A 16920-nucleotide genomic window follows, 5' to 3' on the forward strand; every position below is an offset into this window, starting at 1 on the left:
ATTGTATTGTCCATTATTCCCCTATTACTCTTGTGAAAATAAAAAATTGGGGCTAAATCAACATTTTTTAGTGAAAAACTAAAATTTTATTTTTTTCCTTCCACATTGTTTTAATTCCTGTGAAGCACTTGAAGGGTTAATAAAACTTATTGAATGTGGTTTTGAGCACTTTGAGGGGTTCAGTTTTTAAAATGGTGTAATTTTGGGGTATTTTCTGTCATATAGGATACGTTGAAGCATTCCAGAGTTATTACCTCATAAACTGACGCTGGTCAGAATTGTAAAATTTGGCTTGGTCAGGAAGGTGAAAACAGTCTGGGTGATGAAAGGATTAAGGAAATGTTGAAATTCCTTCAAGTGTTTGAATCCAAATCACTCTTTCATTAGATGGATAGACATGCATTATAGGGGAGGCCAGGGGCTGTTTTACCCTATTGATTCCACACATACATAGGTACACCTTCCCTCATTACTATAAAGATTATGACATTTTCAGTTTTTACTGCAGTCAGTCATCAATGTTGAACATCTATTAAGTGAAATTATAATGTTTTCTGCTTAGTAGAAAGCAAACAATTTTCTTTCCATCAAATACATATTATTAATGCTGAACCTTTTCAGAAAAAAACAATCCACTTTATGCGCTGCAATGAATAATTGCCCATAAATGCAAACAAGGCAAGTCCTTAAAGCACAGCAAGGAAAATGCTGACCATTTTACAGCTCCGTAATAATATTTTTACTGCTTGGCTGCACTACTCTTAAAATGATAATAATGTGAAATATTTCAAACAGGGTCCCATAATCAGCAACATTATTGCAATGAATTTGCATATTTTAAATTAACAAAATTCTATCATTTCCAAAGTAATTGAAATGGAAAGTTATTTCAATGATGTAAGGGAAAATTTCACATGTAGTGTGTAAGTAGCTACTGCTTTTTGTCTTTAAGTTATGTGGTTCAGTGATAATTACTGGAAAATGGAATTTAATGTATATTTTCTTCTTATCTAGAGAGTTAAAGACAAGAGAATACCTGAAAAGTAAGTAATCCACATGAATAAGATAAATGAAAATATATATATCATGATAGAATTGATTAATTCTGGAAGGTTTTCTTTTGTTTGTTAATTTTTTTTAAGTTCTATAAAATATTTAAACGTTCCGTTGATGCCTTTTTTATCATCAGGTCAAAAGTGGACAGTTTTTCTTAGATTTTTGGTTTCCTCTGATCCTCTGAGTATTTTATTTTTTGCTTTTTATTATGATGGGATTCCATGGGCCATTTTATTTAGTGTGACCAATATGCTAATTTTTACTAAGTGGGATTTACTCACACGTTAATAATGCACGCAGCCTAAACACATGCAGCCCAAGAATCATGTGCTCTGTGCCCCCTTTGTAAAATCTGTAAAAATTAGCATATTGGTGGAACTAAAACACCCCTTATCTGTCTGTCGAACAGTATCTTAGAAAAAAGTGGAGAGCCACTGGAATAAAATAAGAGTGAACACTGGCCCCTTTTGATATTGTGAAAGGTCCTCTTTAACCTCTTCACGATCTTTGACATAAGTTTACATCATGGTCGGGAAGGGGTTCATGTCCTGTGACATAAAATTAGGTCATAGAGATCATGCGGACACACGAGATATGCTCATGTGATTGCCATTGGGAGCTTGGCATAAGTTATAGCTGAGCTCCTGCTATCACAGCCAAGAGAGGAGGATGAGAGAGGGAGAGGCTCCTTCTCCTTTCCAATCAGCACCCATGAGATGTCAGTGCAAGGGCTTGATTGTCTTTATAGCAATGCGGGGTCATCATGACGACCTCTGGGTCTGCCAGCTATGGCAAGCCTGTTAGACTATGCTGAAAGCATGGTTTGAGAGACTTCTGTCAATGTAACACTAACAGGCATAAAGCATTGCAATGCTCCTGCAGTAGTTTTCCACCACATATGGAGTATCAGTGTACTCAGGAGAAATTGCATAACAAATTTTGAGGTTAAATTTCTCCTGATACCCTTCTTAAAAGGAAAAATTAGGGGCAAAATTAACATTGTTATGGGAGAAATGTATTGTTTCATTTTTACGGCTCAACATTGTAAAATTATGTGAAGCATATGTGAGTTCAAGGTGCTCACCACTAGAGATGAGTGAAGTTGTTCGGAAAGCATTAGGCAATTTCATATTTGGCACGAACATAACACATTCGGATTTGTGTTCACTTCCACGAGCAATTTTACTCAAAGTCAGCAAAATTTGGTCACAGTTCAGTAAATCATCACGTTTCCACTAATGCTTTTGTTAATACTTTGGCTAGGATAGTGGTGCTGTATGATAAGCGGGGGGAATGGGAAGACATGTTTGATGAGGGGAGTGGGTGTGGAGAAGTTAGAGGAGCTGCGTGCTTTTTTTCCCTAATTTATATGTGTTGATTCGGCAGCCAATCAGGGCGCAGAAACCATCCACAACGCCATGACACATGGTCTTCTGCGATTGGCTGCCAAAATCACATATCACTGCCCATATAAAAAGTGGACATCTTGTTTTGCTGGCACCATTGTTTCAGTGTAACAGTGCAGAGAAGTCGTCCCTGTGCTAGTTCTGCTGCAGAAAATGAACTAAGGCTGGAGTCACACTTAATGTATAAAAGATCGGTCCGATTTTGACAGACGAGAATAGCATCAGTGTTTCATGAACAGTGATCTGTATGTAATCCGTTTGCAATGCGAGGATGCGATTTCCTCGCATCTACCATGTCATCTGCTGGTGTAGGTCCACTGTGTTTTATCAAGACCAAAGTCAGCGCAGCCGTCTACCAGGATACCTGGAAACCTTAGAGCACTTAATGCTTCTCTCTGCCGAAAAACTTTTTGGAGATGGAAATTTCATTCTCCGGCAAGACTTGGCACCTGTGCACAATGCCAAAAGTACCAATACCTGGTTTAAAAACAACAGTATGACTGTGCTTGATTGGCCACCAAACTCATCTGACCTTAACCCCATAGAGAATCTATGGGGTATTGTCAAGAGGAAGATGAGAGAAACCAGACCCAAAATACAGATGAGCTGAATGTTGCTATCAAAGCAACCTGGGCTTCCATAACACCTCAGCAGTGCCACAGGCTGATCGTCTCCATGCCACGCCGCATTAATGCAGCAATTGATGCCAAAGGAGCCCAGACCAAATATTGAGTGCATTTACTGAATATACATTTCAGTAAGCCAACATTTTGCATTTTAAAACAATTTTTTCAAGCTGGTGTTATAAAGTATTCTAATTTACTGAGCTAATGACTTTTGGGTTTTCATTGGCTGTAAGCCATAATCATCAACATTAACAGAAATAAACACTTGAAGTAGTTCACTTTGATTGTAATGACTGTATGTAATATGAGTTTCACTTTTTGTATTGAAGAACTGAAATAAATTAACTTTTTGATGATATTCTAATTTTGTGAGATGCACCTGTATATCCACAAAATGAGACCAAATGTAAATTAGTAATAAAGATGCAAAGTAATGGTGAGTTGGAACACACCGATTCTTTTGGAGCCAAAGATGCAATTCAAAGGCAGGAGTGGTCCAATACAAAATAAGTGGATATGAATAAACCACCTACATGGAAGATCAAAATAAGTCAAGTACAAGATACCTCACATGAATATTGAAGAGTTAGGTGGTCCTGCCTAAAAGATATGAGTCACATGGAATGGGCTGGAAAAAATTCCCGACATGTGTTGCCACTCTAGGTGGCTTCATCAGGGGCCATTATCAGCATCAATATTACGGTCATCTACATGCTGGAGCACAATTTGAATAGTCTGTGTGAGGAAGTGGTGGTCCCAGAGGAAGAGGTGGAAGCAGAGGAGGATGCGGAAGGAATAACAATATCTCAAATTTCCAGACTTGTCGCACAGGCAGGTGTCATGGGATGGTGGCTTACATCAATCAATGGGGGCTCATGGTCTCAAATAAACTGTTAGTGAAGGTGCAGGAGCCAAAGAAAAAATGGAGGAGGACGAGGTGATGAGCATGTAACAGTCAAGAGATGAAGAGGATAATGATCCCCTCTGTGTTGTTCGGGGTTGACAGGAAGGAGTGGAGGAAGCAACCTTGAGTGTTACCCCGCCACCAACGCACCATGGATTTGGACTTCATGGAAGCGAATGACACATGAGTACCTTCTTGCTACACTATCTTGAACATGATACCTTATTTTTAGTGTTAGAAATAGTGCTAACTACTGGGTTGCCACTCTGTCAGATCCAAGTTACAAGAGTAAATTTAGCCAGATGCTCCCCCCCAGAAAGGGATGCACACATGCTGGAGTATCAAAACATGCTTGTAGACAATCTTAAGAGATTAAGAGTGGTTAATAATAATAATAATAATTTTATTTCTATAGTACCAACATATTCCGCAGCACTTTACATTTTAGAGGGGATTTGTACAGACAATAGACATTACAGCATAACTATAAACACATAGATCAAAACAAATATCAAGAGGAATAAGGGCCCTGCTCGCAAGCTTGCAATCTTTGAGGAAGAAGGGGTGACACAAAAGGTGGATGGGAATAATTGCTCTCATTGTTTGGACCAGCCATAGTGTAAGTGTTCATGTAATGCTGCATGAACTGGTTATCAGCCTGAATATGTAACAGTACAGATACAGAGGGCTATTAAATGCATAAAGCATGTGAGAACATGGTATGAGGAACCTGGCTATGGTAAAAATTTTTGAATGGGCAACACAGGGATAGTTAGGTTAATGCGTTGAAGCGGTAGGTCTGAACAAATGCATTTTTAGGGCACGCTTAAAACAGTGAGGATTGGGGATTAATCGTATTAAACCGGGCAGTGCATTCCAAAGAATTGGCACAGCATGTGAAAAGTCTTGAAGACGGGAGTGGGAGGTTCTGATTATTGAATATGCTAACCTCAGGTTATTAGCAGAACGGAGTGTACGGGTAGGGTCGTAGGCTGATACGAGGGAGGAGATGTAGGGTGGTGCTGAGCTATGAAGTGCTTTGTGGGTGAGGGTGGTAAGTTTGTACTGGATTTTGAAATGGATGGGTAACCAGTGTAATGACTGGCACAAGGTAGAGGCATCGGTATGAGGAATATGATCCTGGCTGCAGCATTCAAGACAGATTGGAGAGGGGAGAGTTTGATAAGAGGGAGACCGATTAGTAGAGAGTCACAATAGTCCAGACAAGAATGAATAAGAGAAACAGTAAGAGTTTTTGCAGAGTAGAAAGTAAGAAAGGGTCAAATACTAAAAATGTTTTTGAGGTGCACAGAACAAAAGTGAGCCAGTGATCAGATGTGGGGGGTGAATGAAAGCTTGGAATCAAGTATGACCCCAAGACAGTGGACATGTGGCTGGGGAGTAATGGTGGAACCACGCACGGAAATCACAATGTCGGGCATAGGTAGGTTAGTTGAGGGAGGAAACACAAAGAGTTCAGTTTTTGACAGGATCAGTTTCAGATAGAGGGAGGACATGATGTTAGAGACAGTAGTAAGACAATCACTGAGGTTTTCTAAAAATGAAGGCGTGATGTCAGGAGGAAATGAAGTGTAAAATTGGGTGTCATCAGCATAGAGATCGTACTGGAAACCAAATTTACTGATTGCTTGTCCAATAGGGGCAGTATACAAAGAGAAGAGGCGGGCCCTAGAACCGATCCTTAAGGAACCCCAACAATAAGAAGATGGGAGGAGGTAGAGCCAGCAAAAGATATAGTGATGGAGCAGTCACAGAGATAGGAGGAGAACCAGGAGAGAACAGTGTCCTTGAGGCCGATGGAGCATAGTGAGGAAGAGCTGATGATCCAAAGTGTCGAATGCTGCAGAGAGATCCAAGAGAATTAGCAAAGAGTAGTGACCATTAGATTTAGCTGTTAGTAGATCATTAGAGACTTTAGTGAGGGCAGTTTCAGTAGAGTGTAAAGAGCGGAAACTGGATTATAGAGGGTCAAGAAGAGAGTTATCTGAGAGATAGTGGATAAGACGGGAGTGGACCAGGCGTTCCAGGAGTTAATAGATGAAGGGAAGATTAACGACAGGTCTATAGTTAGCGGCACAGCTTTGGTCGAGGGATGGTTTTTAAGTAATGGATGTATGATGGCATGCTTAAATAAGGAGGGAAAGATACCAGAAGAGCGAGAGAGGTTGAATATTTTTGTTAGGTGAGTGGTGACAGCTGGGGAAAGGCACTGGAGGAGATATGATGGAATGGGGTCACTGGTGCAAGTGGTAGAGTGAGAAGATGCAAAGAGCCTGATTTCTTCTTCTTCTGTGGCTGGTTCAAAATCAGAGAGTGAGATAGATGCAGTGGGGGAGGGAGGACAGTGCATGGTGTGCGTGGATTGGGAGATAATTTCCTGTTGGATATGGTCAATTTTTTCTTTTGTAACAATTGGCCAGATCATCAGCGCGGAGATCTGTGGTTGGGGCCTGCACTGATGGGTTGAGTAGGAAATGAAAAGTGTCAAAGAGACGTTAAAGGTTATTGGATAGTAAGGTGATGAGGGTGTTAAAATAGGTTTGTTTGGAGAGGTGAAGGGCATTCCATTCTTTTTTCTCTTATATTGGATGCTTTTGTGTCTGGAATGGTGTGGTTGTCTAAGTTGTCAGGTTTTGGCTTTGTTTTGTATCTGTTTGTACTAAATGTCCAACTGGGGGTCTGTATGTAGGGGAGACAGGGAAAAAGCTTAGATCAAGGATGAATTATCACCGACACACAATAAGAGAAAAAAGAATGGATCTACCAGTGGCCAAACGTTTTGTATGCCTGATCACAGCACCATGGACTTGAAATTACTTGTATTGAAAGGTAACTTCAAATCTCATAGAAACAGGAGAGTCTGGGAGTATAAACTTATGACAGTCTTTGGCACACTTAGAGCAGGAATGAATGTGTCACATGGATTTATGTCGTTTTACATCAAATAAGGAATTTGCTCTTCAGACCTCGTGGGGGCATCACAGCACAGAAGCAGACCCCAATCTGAGGACAATAAAACTTTCACTCCTTATCTACGAACTGTTTCAATACTTATGGACACAACTGTTTATCACTCTTCCATAATGACACTTCTGTGCTGTGTTGTGTATAAATATGTGATTCTTCAGATTTTGCATTAATCTATATGCCCGATGAAGAGACCTGAGTAGTTTTGAAAACTTGCAATTCGTTACCATGTTTTCAGTTAGCCATTAAAAGGTATCAACCACTGAAGACTCTCAATTCCAAATATTTTTCTAAATTTTCACTGAAATTCTGATGTTTTAATAAATAAATGCAAAAAATAGCAACCTAAATTTATCACTAACATAAACTTCAATGTGTCACCAAAAAACACAGTTTTAGAATCTTTGGAATACATTGAAGTATTCCAGAGTTATTACCTCATAAATTGACACCAGTCAGAATTGTAAAATGTGGCCAGGACAGGAAGGTGAAAACAGGTTGAGAGGTGAAGGTTAAACATGTATAAAAACAGATGTATAAATAGATTGCCTGTATTCCTCTGTTTCTGTCTGGCCCCATCAACAACTGTGCCAACGTTGCACAGTATTATCCTACTATATTTCTCCATAAGTTACAATAACATCATGCCTTTAGTTACTTCCCAATTTCACTGTACCCATCAGTAATATGTAAATAACATTTAGTGTTTGTAGAAATACATTTAGTGTATGTAAATGAGATACTAAAATCCAAGATTTTTTCAAAGTGGAAACCACTTCATCAGATCATCAGAATAAATCGGACTAGGGCAATGTGAGAAAACATCACAATGCCCTCTGACCAATATTATTCAATGAGGCAGTGCTCATTTGTGAGCTTATCTTCAACTCTAAATAGACTGAGGATAAAATTGCAGCATGCTGAAAGTGGATGTGAGAATTGGATCACACTCAGCAATGCAAGTCAAAGGGTGCAAGAAAAAAATCGGACAGATTTTTCCTCACACATCACAAAGGAACCAAATTTCATCAGCCAAGTACAGTACATTTACAGCCAGAACCCTAAGAATAGAAAGATAGATAGATAGGTGGATAGATAGATAGATAGATAAAAAAAACTATAGATATCCTGTAAATATATAATTTCAGTAATCCCCCTACATATAATAAACTTGCACCTTTTAGTACCATTAACCGAATAAATAAATAAATAAATAAATAAATAAAAAAATGATGTGGTGCCCCCCCCTATTTTGGATAATCAGCAAAAGTAAAGCAGACAGCTGCGGACTGATAATATCAGGCTGGAAAGGTCCATGGATATTGGGCCCTTCCCAGCCTAAAAATATTAGCGCGCAGCTTGCCCCAAAAGTGGCAAATCACAGTAGATATGCCAATTCTGGCACTTTGCCTGCCTCTTCCCGATTGCCCTGGTGTGGTGGCAATTGGGGTAATGGCAGTTGGGGGTGATGCCAGCTATGATTTGTCAAAATTCACCACTGGCATCAAGCCTTGGGATTAGTAAAGGAGAAGTGTCTATCAGACACCCCCATTACTAAACCAGTATTTAAAAATAAAAAGTCACACACAAAAAAAAGTTTATTTGAATAAACACTCACCTACACATTCTCTGGTTCACCAATTAATTGAAAAAAAAAACACCATGCAGGTTCGCCTTAGTCCAGGCAATCCACCATAGTTCACCAAATCCACTGTGGTCCACAAATGGCTACCTGAAAGACATAAAAAGCAAGAAAAATAAACAATACACTCTCTCTCATTCAGCAATTTATTCCCAAAAATGTTGCCACGCAGATCAGGCCCACACAGTTCCTTGAATCTGCTGCCGGCGACTTTGAATAGCAGGAAAGATGCTGCTATTCACAGGCACCGGGTACTGATATCACCACTAATCAGAGTTATCTGCTCCCGCTGTCCTCCGTGAGACCTAGTGGTTCTGAACAGCGATGAGGTCAGTAACTACACCCCTCATCAAAGTCTCCAAGTCTCATAAATAGCGGTGTGAGTGAGCAGCTCTGATGAGCAATAAAGTTACTGATGTCATGCCTGTTCAATGCTGTTGGGTCTCACGAGAGCCATTATGTCATGGTTAGGACATGGTTAATGTCATGTTCTCACAGGGTTAACTTTTGCCGGCCTCTCTTTGGATCTGGGAGGGATATTTATACTCACTCCAGACTAGGATTCCCTGTCAGCTATACTGTTATTCTGGCTGTGTGTCTGACCTCCCTGGTGTGCGTATATACTGTATTGCTTGTTTGATTCCCGTGTATGACCTGGTCTGTCCCCTCACTCTGAACTCTGTCTTTCATTTTGGTACTATTGTTTTCTCCGGTGCTGACCTCCTGGCTTGGCTATTGTTACTCCGTTATGGTTTGGCCCTATTTTACCCTCTCCCGTTGATTCCTGATCTATGCAACCAACTCACGGGGGCCAAATGGTTTTCTAAGCTCGATCTATGAGGGGATTATAACCTTATAAGGATCTGGGAGGGGGACAAATGGAGAACAGCGTTCCTGACAACTGAGGGGCTGTTTGAAAACCTGGTTATGCCCTTTGGCCTCACTAACGCTCCTGCTGTTTTTCAGAACATTATTAATGTTGTTTTTTCTGACTTGATTCGACGTTATGTAGTCATTTACCTGGATGACATCTTGATTTACTCTGAAGACAGTCAGTCACACTTACACCATCTACGTACGATTCTTATGAGACTCTGGGAGAACCATTTGTATGCTAAGCTGGAGAAGTGCTCATTTTTTATGCAAGAACTATCTTTTCTGGGTGTAATTGTATCCGGGGAGGGATTCCGCATGGATCCAGGGAAGGTTCAGGCCATTACAGATTGGGTGTAGCATCATGACCTGAAGGGGTTGCAGCAATTTCTGGGCTTCGCTAATTATTATAGGAAGTTAATAAAAGGGTTCTCGCAGGTGGTGAAACCCTTGACGGACCTCACTCTTAAAGGGGCAGATGTAAAAAATTGGTCCGTGGTCGCAAAAAATTCCTTCCTTACATTAAAGAAGTGTTTTACTACAGCCCCTGTGTTGGTACAACCCAATTCGTCAAGACCTTTTATCATCGAGGTTGACGCTTCGGAGGTGGGGATGGGGGCAGTATTGTCACAGGGCCCCCCTACCCTGACTAACCTCAAACCCTGTGCCTTTTTCTCTAAGAAGTTCTCTTCGGCCGAGAGAAACTATGATGTCAGTAACAGGAAATTGTTAGCAGTTAAATTGGCCTTCGAAGAATGGAGGCATTTTTTGGAGGGGGCCGCTCATCCCATTACGGTCATCACTGATCATAAAAACCTGGCCTATATTGAGTCTGCTAAGAGGTTGACCCCCAGAGAGGCTCGGTGGGCACTTTTTTTTCTCGATTTCATTTTACCATCACGTTCCAACCAGGGTCTAAAAATGTAAAGGCGGATGCCTTATCCCGAAGTTTTGATTCTGTGTCCCTTCCAGAACCTCCTTCCTCCATTCTTCAACCAGGAGTGGTTGTAGCCGAAATCTCCTCTGAGCTACAGAGAGAGATTCTGGAAGCACAAGACAAGCTCCCAGGAATAAACCCCCAGGTAAAAAATTTGTACCCGAACAATTCCGTTTCACACTCCTTCAAGAATTTCATGATTCTGTGTTAAGTGCACACCCTGTTATTGCAGCTACCCGGGGGGGCAGTAACTAGGGGTTTTTGGTGGCCCTCTATGGGTACTGATATAAAAAGGCTTGTGAATACTTGTGGGGTGTGCACTCGCTCTAAAAGCTCTCAGGTCCGGCCGGGGAATTGGTGCCTTTGCCAACTCCGGATAAACCATGGACACACCTGTCCATGGACTTTATCACTAATCTTCCAAGGGCAACTCAATGGTATGGGTAGTGGTTGATAGATTTTCTAAGCAAGGCCACTTTGTGCCATTACCTGCATTACCATCTGCTGAAACCTTGGCCCGCTGGTTTATACAGCACATTGTTCGGCTGCTTGGAGTGCCGGTGAACGTGGTGTCGGACAGGGGTGTGCAATTTGTGGCCAGGTTTTGGAGAGCGTTTTGTATGAAGTTGGGGGTCCTGTTGTCATTCTCCTCTGCCTATCACCCGGAATCCAACGGACAAACTGAATGCACCAACCAGTCATTGGAGCAGATTCTGAGATGCCTGGCCTCCTCCAGACAGGAAGACTGATGTGAGGTATTACCCATGGCAGAATTTGCATTCAACTGTCGGATTAATCAGTCTACCTGAAAGTCTCCCTTTCAGGTCAATTATGGGTTTGTTCCACAGTTTGGGGAATTTTCGCGTATGGATTCGGATTGCCCTGGTGCCGAGGGGATGGTACAACAGTTAAAAACCCTCTGGAAGGAGGTGCAGGGGAACATCTCCTGAGCCCAGAAGAAGTCCAAACATTTTGCGGACAGGAGGAGGGGGTGGTTCCTGCGTTGACAGTGGGGGAAAAAGTCTGGTTGTCCACCCGTAACATCAAACTTAAAATACCCACTATGAAGTTGGGCCCCAAATTTATTGGCCCTTACAAGATTGTAGAGGTGATCAACCCGGTGGCATACAGATTACAGTTGCCCACCTCCTTCAAAATCTCTAACGTCTTCCACAGGTCCCTATTAAAACCTGTGGGGACAGTTAGAGAAGATCCCTCGGCCGTGGCTCCACCAGTGTTGGTAGAGGGTCAACTGGAGTACGAGGTAGGGCGCATCGTTCATTCACGGTGGGTGCGCCGAAGACTTCAGTACCTTATTCATTGGAAGGGATATTCCGTTGAGCATCGGTCATGGGTTCTGGCCAGTTCGGTGCACGCTGATCGACTGGTGCGGGCTTTTCATGCCAGATACCCTGAGAAACCTGGGGGTCCAGTGGCCCCCCATTAAGAGGGGGGTACTGTCATGGTTAGGACATGGTTAATGTCCTGTTCTCACAGGGTTAACTTTTGCCGGCCTCTCTTTAGATCTGGGAGGGGTATTTATACTCACTCCAGACTAAGATTCCCTGTCAGCTATGCTGTTATTCTGGCTGTGTGTCTGGCCCCCTGGTGTGCGTGGATACTGCATTGCTTGTTTGATTCCCGTGTATGATCCGGTCTGTCCCCTCACTATGAACTTCGTCTCCCGTTTTGGTACTATTGTCTTCTCCGGTTCTGACCTCCTGGTTTGGCTATTGTTACTCTGTTACGGTTTGTCCCTATTGTACCGTCCAATGCCCGTTCTGGTTTTCTGATCTATTGCTACGTCCTGACTATTCGGTCTGTCTAACCCTTTGGTACTGTCCTGCTATCTCGTGCTTTGACCTCGGCTTGATCTGGTTTCTGTCTCTGTCTATGCCCCTTGGTAACTTGTCACGTAGTTACCTTTCTAGGAGTTTCCCTGCAGCTCCTAGCTCTGTGGAGCATAGGCCACGCCCCCAGCAGTCACATGCTTCAGGTCCTCATAGTCTGAAGCACACATCGTCACTGCTGCTGTCCCGCTCCACAGGTATCTTTGAGCACTGTTTTTGTACTCAGGACATGCGCACTGGCTCAGTGAGCAAGTGCAGTGCGGTGTTCCTGACACATTAACTTTGATTAGCGGTGATGTCAGTACATGGTGCCTGTGAATAGCAATAACATTCGTGCTATTCACAGTTGCTGGCACCAGATTCAAGGAAACCTGGACTACGTTGGATTTGCATGGCAATGCTTTTGGGAATAAATTCATGAAGAAGTGAGAGTTTATTTTTTATTTTTCTTGCATTTTATGTCTTTCTGGTATACGATGGATCTGCTGGACTACGGAAGTTTCCCCGGACTACGACGAACCAGCTTGGCTTTTTTTTTTTTTTAAATAAGTTGGTGTTTATTCAAATAAACTTCTTTTCTGTATGTGCCTTTTTATTTTTAAATACTGGTTTATGTATGTACTTTGACAAATCACAGCTGACATCAGCCCCAACTACCATTAGCATGACTGCCACCACACCAGGGCAAAGCACCAGAATCGAGGCAGCACGGTGGCTCAGTGGTTATACTGCAGCCTTGCAGTACTGGGGTTCTGGCTTCAAACCCCACCAAGGACAAAATCTGCAAGGCGTTTGTATTTTCTCCCTATGTTTACATGGGTTTCCTGTGGGTACTCCAGTTTCCTCCCTCACTCCAAAGACATACTGATAGGAAACTTAGATTGTGAGCCCCAATGGGCACAGTGCCAAAAGTGTGTATGAAGTGCTGTGGAATTAATGGCGCTATATAAATGAGTAAAAAAAAAATATATATATAAATTGGCGCATATACAGTAATGTGATGTACTGCCCACAGCTGTCTGCTTTATCTTTGCTGTCTATTAAAATTATGGTAAACCCACATCCAGTTTTTTACTATTTACTTATTTAATAGGTTAAATAAGGCTAAACATACCTTAGTGCGACATGAAAGTAACTACAGGGTGCTATTTTATAATATATAAGGGGCTTATGAAATTATATGTCTACATGATATCTGTATGTTATATCTATCTATTCTCTTTATCTATTCTATCTATATCTGTATATAGGACTGCTTTATTAGTTTTTTAAGCTAGCTTTAAATTACTTAGAATATTACAGTATGTAAAAGAAGATGTTAAAAACACATTATATCCGGATTGTATACAGATGTCGTATGGATGCTAAGTGAGAAAAATTGCCTTGTTCTCGCATGACACCCACATGACACTCATCCTACTTTTCTGGATCAACATCGGAGCAATTTCTTTATTTGATCATGTGACTCCAGCCTTACAGTCAAACTATAGAGTACTTTTAAGGCCATGTTCACATGTTCGGTATTTGTTCAGTATATTACATCAGTATTTGTAAGCCAAAACCAGGAGTGGGTGATAAATACAAAAGTGGTGACATGTTTCTATTATACTTTTCCTCTGATTGTCCCACTCCAGATTTTGGCTTACAAATACTGGTGTAAAATTCTAACTAAATATTGAATGTGTGAACATGGCCTGTCACAAAGATAGTGGATGCTTTTTTTTTCTTTTGAACAATGCAACACTGTTGCAAAGTGGACAGTAGGAAAAAATTAATAACTGAAACCAAACTATGTTTGTAGTAACAGCTACAGTGTGTCAAACCATCACATGTCCTATTAACAGCCATAGTGCTCTTACAATTATAAACTGATAACAAGTATAAGCACAATGTAAACTACTACATATAAAACTTAAATTAAATGTTACAAACAAATTACAAACAATTATACTAAATACAATATAATGCAAAATATACACATTATTTGAAAAGCTATTCATTTATCACCTACACATAATGGTTATCTGCACAGATACACACATACCTGACCATCAGAGTAATATTACACTGCCGATTTAGACAGGTGTAGGGAGGAGGACCCCCACAGAGTGTCCAGGCCGGAACCAAGGGGACCGCCACTTGAGTTCCTAAGGAAACAGTACCCGGGGAACAGAGGAGGAGAGTGGACTGTTGAGAGTGAGGACAGCAAGGGGAGGGGCGAGTATAAAAGGGGCAGGGAGCGCACAGAGGAGTCAGTTGGTGATACATCAGACATGGAGCAGGAGACAGAGGGGGCGTGAGAGAACAGGAAGGACACTGACAGTTCAGAGAAGAGACCAGCAGCAGAGGGTAGATACGCAGTGGCCCTCAGGAAAGAGGTGCCAAGCTCACCAACAGGGGACTGTCTCTTCGCCCCAATCCTGGGTTACGATCTGCCCCCGGTCATCCTCGGCCGTTACCGCTGAGCTCGAGCCCTCCGCGGCCGGTTTGCTCCCTCTCCCGGCTGCTGCTATCCCCCTTTAGCCCGCGGTTGCGGCCTGCCCGCTGCCACCTACGTACACTGCCATTTCACGTCACCCCGTGGTTGCGGCCTGTCTATCACCGCTCACAGCCGCCTTCACCCTGCTGCAGTCAGCAGTTGGGGCCTGTTCCTCGTCAACAGAGACACTGCACACAGCCCCAGGCTGTGTGCGCGGCCAGTAAACAGCCACTTTTGAGCACTGCGACACAACCCTGCTTGGGGGCAGGAGTCCCATTGAACTCGCTAACAAGCACAACCGCGCTGTTACAACAGGGGGTTACTTCATCTCAGGACTCCATCAGAGCCTGTTGTGCCCCAACTCCTCCTGGGTGCTGGGGCACCTGAAGACTACTCCAAATCTTCAGCAGCTGGGCCCAGTGACTGCAACGCCAAGGCAGCCTCATCAAAGACGCCAGAGCAGCCTCATCAAAGACGCCAAAGCAGCCTTATCAAAGACGCCAAAGCAGCTTCATCAGCAACGCAGCTTCCACAGAGACGCCGAGGGATGTCAGGATGGATAAGTGACATTATAGAGTATAAGGACCCATAGACAGCCATACCGTGGCCCCATAGTAACCAGCCTCGGCCGGGTTAGTCGTGTTCTTTCCAAATAGTGTTTGGTTGTGCTTTGTCCCTGCAAGGACAACTGTTGTTATCCCTTTTTGGTTGCTTAGTATAGCCCTAGCGGCTTTAAATTATAAAAAGTTTGCTTTTCAAAGTTCAACCAGTTTCGCGTCTCGTCACTGCATCCTGCGAACCTGCTGTTACCTACACAGGCATCAAACTTTTGCTCAGGAAAATAATCTCATCTCAGCCCTAGACCAAATGGGAACAATTTTTATTCACTAGACCACCAGGGATATGCAAATTAATGCCTGTACAACCCTTCAACATCAGGGATAAGCTAATTAATGCCTCCACTGCTGTAGCCCTACAGAATGGTGACCAATAAGCTCTTTCCTATCCTTCCTAGCCAAGATTGCTAAGGATAGATATATATATATATATATATATATATATACAGTGGGGCAAAAAAGTATTTAGTCAGTCAGCAATAGTGCAAGTTCCACCACTTAAAAAGATGAGAGGCGTCTGTAATTTACATCATAGGTAGACCTCAACTATGGGAGACAAACTGAGAAAAAAAAATCCAGAAAATCACATTGTCTGTTTTTTTTTTCATTTTATCTGCATATTATGGTGGAAAATAAGTATTTGGTCAGAAACAAAATTTCATCTCAATACTTTGTGATATATCCTTTGTTGGCAATGACAGAGGTCAAACGTTTTCTGTAAGTCTTCACAAGGTTGCCACACACTGTTGTTGGTATGTTGGCCCATTCCTCCATGCAGATCTCCTCTAGAGCAGTGATGTTATTGGCTTTTCGCTTGGCAACACGGACTTTCAACTCCCTCCAAAGGTTTTCTATAGGGTTGAGATCTGGAGACTGGCTAGGCCACTCCAGGACCTTGAAATGCTTCTTACGAAGCCACTCCTCCGTTGCCCTGGCGGTGTGCTTTGGATCATTGTCATGTTGAAAGACCCAGCCACGTTTCATCTTCAATGCCCTTGCTGATGGAAGGAGGTTTGCACTCAAAATCTCACGATACATGGCCCCATTCATTCTTTCATGTACCCGGATCAGTCGTCCTGGCCCCTTTGCAGAGAAACAGCCCCAAAGCATGATGTTTCCACCACCATGCTTTACAGTAGGTATGGTGTTTGATGGATGCAACTCAGTATTCCTTTTCCTCCAAACACGACAAGTTGTGTTTCTACCAAACAGTTCCAGTTTGGTTTCATCAGACCATAGGACATTCTCCCAAAACTCCTCTGGATCATCCAAATGCTCTCTAGCAAACTTCAGACGGGCCCGGACATGTACAGGCTTAAGCAGAGGGACACGTCTGGCACTGCAGGATCTGAGTCCATGGTGGCGTAGTGTGTTACTTATGGTAGGCCTTGTTACATTGGTCCCAGCTCTCTGCAGTTCATTCACTAGGTCCCCCCGCATGGTTCTGGGATTTTTGCTCACCGTTCTTGTGATCATTCTGACCCCACGGGGTGGGATTTTGCGTGGAGCACCAGATTGAGGGAGATTATCAGTGGTCTTGTA

General features: G+C 42.5%; 1 protein-coding gene across 1 annotated transcript in view; it reads left to right on the top strand.

Moving 5' to 3' along the window:
* Positions 1-16920, top strand: part of IMPG1 (interphotoreceptor matrix proteoglycan 1) — a 428352-nt gene that overhangs the window by 106448 nt on the left and 304984 nt on the right. The window contains exon 4 of the mRNA XM_073569420.1: positions 1015-1043. Coding sequence (XP_073425521.1) covers positions 1015-1043 — 29 coding nt within the window. The remainder of the gene's footprint in view (positions 1-1014; positions 1044-16920) is intronic.

This window comes from Dendrobates tinctorius, unplaced genomic scaffold (genome assembly GCF_039654945.1).
Source record: "Dendrobates tinctorius isolate UK_male_01 unplaced genomic scaffold, ASM3965494v1 ptg000024l, whole genome shotgun sequence".
NCBI lineage: Eukaryota > Metazoa > Chordata > Amphibia > Anura > Dendrobatidae > Dendrobates > Dendrobates tinctorius.